At 37.6% G+C, this 9874-nt stretch overlaps 1 protein-coding gene across 2 annotated transcripts in view; it reads right to left on the bottom strand.

Annotated features, from left to right (window-relative positions):
• Positions 1–526: 526 nt before the first annotated feature.
• The window catches only part of UBE3C (ubiquitin protein ligase E3C), a 551478-nt gene continuing 542130 nt past the window's right edge, over positions 527–9874 (bottom strand). For both annotated transcript variants that reach the window (XM_053713824.1, XM_053713825.1), the window contains exon 24: positions 527–1509. In XM_053713824.1, the coding sequence (XP_053569799.1) occupies positions 1339–1509 (171 nt within the window). In that variant the 3' untranslated portion in view covers positions 527–1338. The remainder of the gene's footprint in view (positions 1510–9874) is intronic.

Genomic DNA, 9874 nt, shown 5'->3' with positions numbered 1-9874 from the left:
GTCACTACACAAAACTTCAAATATTTCCTCTGTCCCAAACAGCAGCTCTCTGGGGGGGGGGGGGGGGGGGGGAAATTGGCCCCTTAACTCGGTCTGAGGACCCTCTCAAGAAAGAATCTGGAGCACCTCCATTCTTCAATTTTCTCCTGTGGCGGCAAAGATAAGACTGGCTTTCCAGTGATGTGTGTAGCACAAGAGTTTGCAAATCAAGACTAGTTCAGGGATACGCCCATTGCAAAACCCAATGTAATTAAATGTATATGGTATCCTTTGCAGTGCCTCATTAGTAACAAGTAAAAATGAGATTGTACTCTTGCATGGTATTTGGTATTTTGAGTACTATGTTCCCTTAAGTATGATGAATGCACAATGTTAGTACAAAATCAGGTTGATATATTTTCGTTAATTAAACATTTTATGGGATATTCAGTTTTAAATGTAATATTTTTACCATTGGCGTACACAACTATATATTTATTTTGTTATATTCTGTAGCTAAATGTGAAACATAACAAACAAAGCCACATTTCTTGATTGTATTTATATTTAATAGGTGGTATTATATGTTCTTCTTATTAGCCATAAATGTACTACATGACAAAAAATCTGATACAAAAGAAATCTGTACAGAAATGGGAACAAAACACAGAAAGCAATTATATTCACATCGGTTTATGGATAGCATTTTCTCATGATGTTGTACATTGTACATAAGCACTTAAAACAGATAGACCAACTCTTTAAAAGTCTTTTTTTGTATTGTTTTAGCCACTGATCATATTTTTAGGTCATAATAGAACAAATAAAATATTTTTTAAACTCCACCATCGGACGTTTTACCAGTTTTGTGACGGTAGAGAACAAAATACGCAGAAACTGTTAAAACATTTGTAATATTTCTGGTGCAGGAGAAATAGGTCTGGCTAAATTAATCCCTCTGTTTTGTATGCTAAGCATTGTTATTTTTTTCTGCAAGATGGGGAACCCTGTTTTAAACCATTAAACAACCAGTTTTCGTTTATTTATAAAAATGTTTTGCTTCTGGAGATAATATCCTAACAGCACAAAGCCAATTCTTTATCTTTGGTTAGCTCCACTGAGAAACCCCTGTGCTTTAAATAAGCTCATTTTTAGCTGGAAAGCACCCCTTACACATTGCATTTTATTAAGAATCTTAAAACGCTGCATCAATGACAAGTTAAACAATAACAGCCATTGAACAAGGCAGATTTTAAAATGGCTTTAAGTTCAATTAAGCCAATTCTCCAGAAATAACATTAGATGGTGAAGTGTAGGCACTAATTATTAGTCCCTTGGTGAAACATTTTATTCTCCAACTCAGCTCAATTCAAAGCCAGCGGCACATTCAATGGCATAAAGAAGCTTGTTTTTCATCAAATTTTCATCATAAAACTCTGGAAGTTTCAGGAGATTCATACAGGTGCTTGCAGTAGGTAGTCTTTCCAAATCAGATCCTCCGTTATGAATACAAAAAGCAGGGTACAATTCCTAAAAAAGAGAAAGAAAAGATGAACAAAACATACTAACAATTACATGTATTTAGATATACAATTTTACACATCAATATTCCTTTTTGAGTACTTTGAGAAGTTTTAGCAGAACTACTAGTAACTGAAATATATAGAAAAGATAATCCCAACCTACCATTAGAAAAAAACACAGCAACTTTCAATATCATAGTGCAGAGGTGAAAAAACATAATTTATGTAAGAACTTACCTGATAAATTCATTTCTTTCATATTGGCAAGAGTCCATGAGCTAGTGACGTATGGGATATACAATCCAACCAGGATGGGCAAAGTTTCCCAAACCTCAAAATGCCTATAAATACACCCCTCACCACACCCACAATGCAGTTTAACGAATAGCCAAGTAGTGGGGTGATAAAGAAAGGAGTAAAAAGCATCAAAAAAAGCAACTGGAAATATAATTGTGCTTTATACAAAAAATCATAAACACCTTAAAAAGGGTTGGTCTCATGGACTCTTTGCCAATATGAAAGAAATGAATTTATCAGGTAAGTTCTTGCATAAATTATATTTTCTTTCATGTAATTGGCAAGAGTCCATGAGCTAGTGACGTATGGGATAGTAATACCCAAGATGTGGAACTCCACAGAAGAGTCACTAGAGAGGGAGGGATAAAAATAATAACAGCCATTTACCGCTGAAAAAATCCACAACCAAAAAAATATAAGTTTTTTCTCATAGTTGAAAAGAAAAAAAAACGTAAACATAAGCAGAGGAATCAAACTGAAACAGCTGCCTGAAGAAGTTTTCTACCAAAAACTGCTTCCGAAGAAGCAAATACATCAAAACGGTAGAATTTAGTAAATGTATGCAAAGAAGACCACGTTGCTGCTTTGCAAATCTTATCAACTGAAGCTTCATTCTTAAAAGCCCACGAAGTGGAGACTGATCTAGTAGAATGAGCTGTAATTCTCTGAGGCGGGGCCTGACCTGACTTTAACCAAGATGCCAAGGAAATGGCAGTTGCTTTCTGACCTTTCCTAGAACCAGAAAAGACAACAAATAGACTAGCATTCTTCCTGAAATCTTTAGTAGCTTCAAAATAATATTTCAAAGCTCTTACAACATCCAAAGAATGGAAGGATCTCTCCAAAGAATTCTTAGGATTAGGACACAAAAAGGGAACAATAATTTCTCTATTAATGTTAGAATTCACAACCTTAGGTAGAAATTTAAATGAAGTCCGCAAAACTGCCTTATCCTGATGGAAAATCAGAAAAGGAGATTAACAAGAAGGAGCAGATAATTCAGAAACTCTTCTAGCAGAAGAGATGGCCAAAAGGAACAACACTTTCCAAGAAAGTAGTTTAATGTTCAAAGAATGCACAGGCTTGATACGGACCGAAGCCTGTACATAATAGTGAATATCAGGAAGCTTAGAAATCTTTCTGTGAAATAAAACAGAAAGAGCAGATATTTGTCCCTTCAATGAACTTGCAGACAAACCTTTATCCAAACCATCCTGAAGAAACTGTAAAATTCTAGGAATTCTAAAAGAATGCCAGGAGAATTTATGAGAAGAACACCATGAAATATGTCTTCCAAATTCGATAATAAATCTTCCTAGAAACAGATTTACGAGCCTGTAACATAGTATCAATCACTGAGTCAGAAACCTCTATGACTAAGCACTAAGCGTTCAATTTCTATACCTTCAAATTTAATGATTTGAGATCCTGATGGAAAAACGGACCTTGAGATAGAAGGTCTGGTGAGGATCCCTGGACATGGACAGGTACCTGGGAAGTTTCTTGTTTAGATGGGAAGCCATCAGATCTATTTCTGGAAAACCCCACAGCTGAACAATCTGAGAAAACACATCTGGATGGATTGACCACTCCCCCGGATGTAAAGTCTGACGGCTGAGATAATCCACTTCCCAATTGTCTACACCTAGGATATGTACAGTAGAAATTAGACAGGAGCTGGATTCCGCAGAAGAAAGTATCCAAGATACTTCTTTCATAGCTAGGGGACTGTGAGTCCCACCCTGATGATTGACATATGCCACAGTTGTGATATTGTCTGAAAACAAATGAATGGTTCCCTCTTCAACAGAGGCCAAACCTGAAGAGCCCTGAAAATAGCACTAAAATATTGATTGGTAACCTTGTCTCTTGAGATTTCCAAACCCCTTGTGCTACAGTTCAGGTTGGACGAACAAAAGAAGCCCCTTGAACTTTACAATGGCGATCTAACCACCAAGTCAGAGAGAGTCGAACATTGGGATTTAAGGATATTAATTGTGATATCTTTGTATAATCCCTGCACCACCGATTCAGCATACAAAGCTGGAGAGGTCTCATATGAAAACGAGCAAAGGGGATCGCGTCCGATGTTGCAGTCATGAGACCTAAAACTTCCATGCACATGTACTGAAGGGAATGATTGAGACTGAAGGTTCCAACAAGCTGAAACCAATTTTAATCGTCTCTTGTCTATTAGAGACAGAGTCATGGACACTAAATCTATCTGGAAACCTAAAAAGGTGACCCTTGTCTGAGGAATCAAAGAACTTTTTGGTAAATTGATCCTCCAACCATGTCTTTGAAGAAACAACACTAGTTGATTTGTGTGAGATTCTGCAGAATGTAAAGACTGAGCTAGTACCAAGATATTGTCCAAATAAGGAAACACTGCAATACCCCGATCTCTGATTACAGAGAGTAGGGCACCGAGAACGTTTGAAAAGATTCTTGGAGCTTTCGCTAGGCCAAATGGAAGAGCGACAAATTGGTAATGCTTGTCTAGAAAAGAGAATCTCAGAAACTGATAGTGGTCTGGATGAATCGGAATATGAAGATATGCATCCTGTAAGTCTATCGTGGACATATAATGCCCTAGCTGAACAAAAGGCAGAATAGTCCTTATAGTCACCATTTTGAAAGTTGGCACTTTTACAAAACTATTCAAAATTTTCAGATCCAGAACTGGCCTGAATGAATTTTCTTTCTTTGGGACAATGAATAGATTTGAATAAAACCCCAGATCATGTTCCTGAAACGGAACTGGTATGATTACCCCTGAAAGCTCCAGGTCTGAAACACACTTCAGAAAAGCCTGAGCCTTTACTGGATTTGCTGGGATGCGTGAGAGAAAAAATCTTCTCACAGGAGGATTTGCTCTGAATCCTATTCGGTACCCTTGAGATACATTACTCGGAATCCATTGATTTTGGACAGAATCTGCCCAAATGCTTTGGAAGAATCTTAATCTGCCCCCTACCAGCTGAGCTGGAATGAGGGCCGCACCTTCATGCAGACTTGGGGGCTGGCTTTGGTTTCTTAAACGGCTTGGATTTACTCCAACTTAAAGAAGGTTTCCAATTGGAACCAGATTCTTTGGGGGAAGGATTGGGTTTCTGTTCCTTATTTTGTTGAAAGGAACGAAAACGGTTAGAAGCTTTAGATTTACACTTAAGTCTTTTATCCTGAGGCAAAACAAACTCCCTTCCCCCCAGTGACAGTTGAAATAATCGAATCCAACTGAGAGCCAAATAAATTATTACCTTGGAAAGAGATAGTAATCTAGACTTAGATACCATGTCAGCATTCCAATATTTGAGCCACAAAGCTCTTCTAGCTAAAATAGCTAAAGACATAGATTTAACATCAATTTTGATTATATCAAAAATGGCATCACAGATAAAATGATTAGTATGTTGAAGCAAGCGAACAATGCTAGACAAATCAGGATCCATTTCCTGTTGCGCTAAACTTTCCAACCAAAAAGTTGATGCAGCTGCAACATCAGCCATAGAAATGGCAGGCCTCAGAAGATAGCCAGAATATAAATAAGCTTTCCTTAGATAAAATTGAAGTTTCCTATCTAAAGGGTCCTTAAAGGAAGTACTATCTTCCATAGTAATAGTAGTAAGTTTGGCAAGAGTAGAAATAGCCCCATCAACTTTGGGGATCTTTTCCCAAAACTCCAATCTAAGTGCTGGCAAAGGATACAATTTGTTAAACCTTGAAGAAGGGATAAAAGAAGTACTAGGCCTATTCCATTCCTTAGAAATCATATCAGAAATAGCATCAGGAACTGGAAAAACCTCTGGAGTAACCACAGGAGGTTTATAAACAGAATTTAAACGTTTACTAGTTTTAGTATCAAGAGGACTAGTTTCTTCAATATCCAACGTAATCAACACCTCTTTTAACAAGGAACGAATATACTCCATTTTAAATAAATAAGTAGATTTGTCAGTGTCAATATCTGAGGTAGGATCTTCTGAATCAGATAGATCCTCATCAGAGGAGGATGATTCAGTATGTTGTCGGTCATTTGAAATTTCATCAATTTTATGAGAAGTTTTAAAAGACCTTTTATGTTTATTAGAAGGCGGGGTAGCAGACAAAGCCTTCTGAATCGCATCAGCAATAAAATCTTTTATATTCACAGGGATATCATGTACATTAGATGTTGAAGGAACAACAGAAATTGTACTAATACTGATGGATAGATTCTCTGCATGTAAAAGCTTATCATGACAACTGTTACATACCACAGCTGGAGATATAATCTCCACAAATTTACAACAGATACACTTAGCTTTGGTAGAACTGTTATCAGGAAGCAGGGTTCCAACAGTGGTTTCTGAGACAGGATAAGATTGAGACATCTTGCAAATGTAAGAGAAAAAACAACATATAAAGCAAAATTATTAATTTCCTTATATGGCAGTTTCAAGAATGGGAAAAAAATGCGAACAGCATAGCCCTCCGACATAGAAAAAGGCAAGAGGCATATAGAAATAGGGTTTTAAATAATGAAATTATTTGGAGCCAAGTATGACGCACAACGCAAAATTAAATTTTTTGGCGCTAACAACATCCGGAAATGACACGCGTCACTGCAGAAACAACCTTGTGCAAGGAAACTCAGAGTCAACTAAGACACCGGAAATGACGAATTTGTGTCACCAGACATACCTTCGCACCAAAAAAATTCTTGCGCCAAGAATGACTCAATAAGCATCCGCATTTTGCGACCTCGCAAGCCTAATTTTGCCCGCGAAAATTTAATAAAAAAGCAGTCAATTTGAAAAAAAGACTATACCCCAGGTAAGAAAAATATTTTCCTAAATGTGTTTTTTTCCCCAAATATGAAACTGATAATCTGCAAAAGGAAATATACATAAACCTGACTCATGACAAATATAAGTACAATACATATATTTAGAACTTTATATTAATACATAAAGTGCCAAACTATAGCTGAAAGTGTCTTAAGTAATGAAAACATACTTACCAAAATACACCCATCCACATATAGCAGATAGCCAAACCAGTACTGAAACAGTTATCAGTAGAGGTAATGGAATATGAGAGTATATCGTCAATCTGAAAAAAGGAGGTAGGAGATGAATCTCTACGACCGATAACAGAGAACCTATGAAAAAGATCTACTGCAAGGAAAACCATATAATTCAATAGGTGATACTCCCTTCACATCCCTCTGACATTCTGAGAGGAATCAGGCTTCAAAATGCTGAGAAGCGCATATCAATGTAGAAAATCAAGCACAAACTTACTTCACCACCTGCATAGGAGGTAAAGTTTGTAAAACTGAATTGTGGGTGTGGTGAGGGGTGTATTTATAGGCATTTTGAGGTTTGTGAAACTTTGCCCCTCCTGGTAGGATTGTATATCCCATATGTCACTAGCTCATGGACTCTTGCCAATTACATGAAAGAAAAATGTCACTACAATGTATCAGATCTTGATCACCCAATATTAAATACAGGAAAAAGTATTGTTTCTGACAACTGCAATATCTTACTTATCTGACTACTTCCTGCCCTGATAATTAGACACTAATAATAGTGCATTACTAGCACGGTTTCCCAACATTTCTGTGTAAAGCATATTAGGTAAGAGTGGAAGAACCAGCCCTTTAACCTATAAGGCAGAGAGCAATCTCCCCAGCTGCTATGTTCCTGCAATTAAAGCTCCATCACAGCTGCCAAATGAGGGACAGATAGCGGTTTGTTGGCAAATGGGTGATGCCACAATTGTATGCGGTTGTAAAAAATAAAAGTAATATGATGCGTTTTTTTGAGCCACTGCATCAGTTAATACCATACGGCTAGAGTTGTGCGTTAAGGTAAAAAAGCAGCGTTAAGAGGTCCTAACACTGCTTTTTTACGTCTGCTGGTATTACGAGTCTTGAAGGTTTAGGGGCACCGCACACTTCTTTGGCCTTACCGCAAAACGACTTACGTAAACTTCGTAAAGTCTTTTTTCTATGGGATTACTGTCTGTTCTGGGAGGCCATAAAGTGAGCTGTACACCCTACCCTGTCAAGATCCCTAACGCATTTAAAAGTCAGCAGTTATGAGTTTTATGGTACAACGCCATAACATAAAACTCATAACTAAAGTGCTAAAAAGTACACTAACACCCATAAACTACCTATTGACCCCTAAACCGAGGCCCTCCCGCATCGCAAATACTATAATAAAATTATTAACCCCTAATCTGCCGCTCCGGACATCGCCGCCACCTTAATTATATTTATGAACCCCTAATCTGCTGCCCCCAACATCGCCGAAACCTATATTATATTTATTAACCTCTAATCTGCTGCCCCCAATGTCGCCACAACCTACCTACAATTTTTAACCCTTAATCTGCCGCCCCCAAAGTCGCAGCCACTATAATAAACATATTAACCCCTAAACCGCCGCACTCCCGCCTCGCAAACATTAGTTAAATATTATTAACCCCTAATCTGCCCTCCCTAACATCGCCGCCACCTACCTACATTTATTAACCCTAAATCTGCCGCCCCTATACTAAATGTATTAACCCCTAAACCTAAGTTTAACCCTTACCATAACACCCCCTAACTTAAATAAATCTAAATAAATATTCCTATCATTAACTAAATAATTCCTATTTAAAACTAAATACTTACCTATAAAATAAACCCTAAGCTAGCTACAATATAACTAATAGTTACATTGTATCTATTTTAGGGTTTATTTTTATTTTATAGGCAAGTTTGTATTTATTTTAACTAGGTAGAATAGTTATTAAATAGTTATTAACTATTTCATAACTACCTAGCTAAAATAAATAACAAAAGTACCTGTAAAATAAAACCAAACCTAAGTTACAATAACACCTAACACTACACTATAATTAAATAAATTAACTAAATTAAATACAATTAACTAAATTAAATTAGCTAAAGTACAAAAAAAACAAACACTAAATTACAGAAAATAATAAACAAATTACAGATATTTAAACGAATTACACCTAATCTAATAGCCCTATTAAAATAAAAAAGCCCCCCCCCCCCAAAAAAAGAAAACCCCTAGCCTAAACTAAACTACCAATAGCCCTTAAAAGGGTCTTTTGCAGGGCATTGCCCCAAAGTAATCAGTTCTTTTACCTGTAAAAAAAACAAAAAAAAAACAACCCCCCCAACAGTAAAACCCACTACCCACACAACCAACCCCCCAAATAAAATACTATCTAAAAAACCCGAAGCTCCCCATTTCCCTGAAAAGGGCATTTGGATGGGCATTGCCCTTAAAAGGGCACTTAGCTCTTTTGCAGGTCCAAAGTCCCTAGCCTAAGAATAAAACCTACCCAATACACCCTTAAAAAAAAATCTAACACTAACCCCCTGAAGATCGACTTACCGGGAGAAGTCTTCATCCAAGCCGGGAGAAGTCTTCATCCAAGCCGGGCGAAGTGGTCCTCCAGACGGGCAGAAGTCTTCATCCAGACGGCATCTTTTATCTTCATCCATCCGGCGCGGAGCGGGTCCATCTTCAAGACATCCGACGCAGAGCATCCTCTTCATCCGACGACTAAAGCTGAATGAAGGTACCTTTAAGTGACGTCATCAAAGATGGCGTCCCTTAGATGCTGAATGGCTGATAGAATTCTATCAGCTAATCGGAATTAAGGTAGAAAAAATCCTATTGGCTGATGCAATCAGCTAATATGATTGAAGTTTAATCTCATTGGCTGATGTAATCAGCCAATAGGATTGAGCTTGCATTCTATTGGCTGTTCCAATCAGCCAATAGAATGCGAGCTCAATCCTATTGGCTGATTGGATCAGCCAATATGATTGAACTTCAATCCTATTGGCTGATTGCATCAGCCAATAGGATTTTTTTTCTACCTCAATTCCGATTGGCTGATAGAATTCTATCAGCCAATCGGAATCTATGGGACGCCATCTTGGATGACGTCACTTAAAGGTACCTTCATTCAGCTTTAGTTGTCGGATGAAGAGGATGCTCCGCGTCGGATGTCTTGAAGATGGACCCGCTCCGCGCCGGATAGATGAAGCTAGAAGA

This window comes from Bombina bombina, chromosome 5 (genome assembly GCF_027579735.1).
Source record: "Bombina bombina isolate aBomBom1 chromosome 5, aBomBom1.pri, whole genome shotgun sequence".
Classification (NCBI taxonomy): Eukaryota; Metazoa; Chordata; class Amphibia; order Anura; family Bombinatoridae; genus Bombina; species Bombina bombina.
The sequence above is the reverse complement of the archived record's forward strand: the minus strand, read 5'-3'. Positions and strand labels throughout refer to the sequence as shown.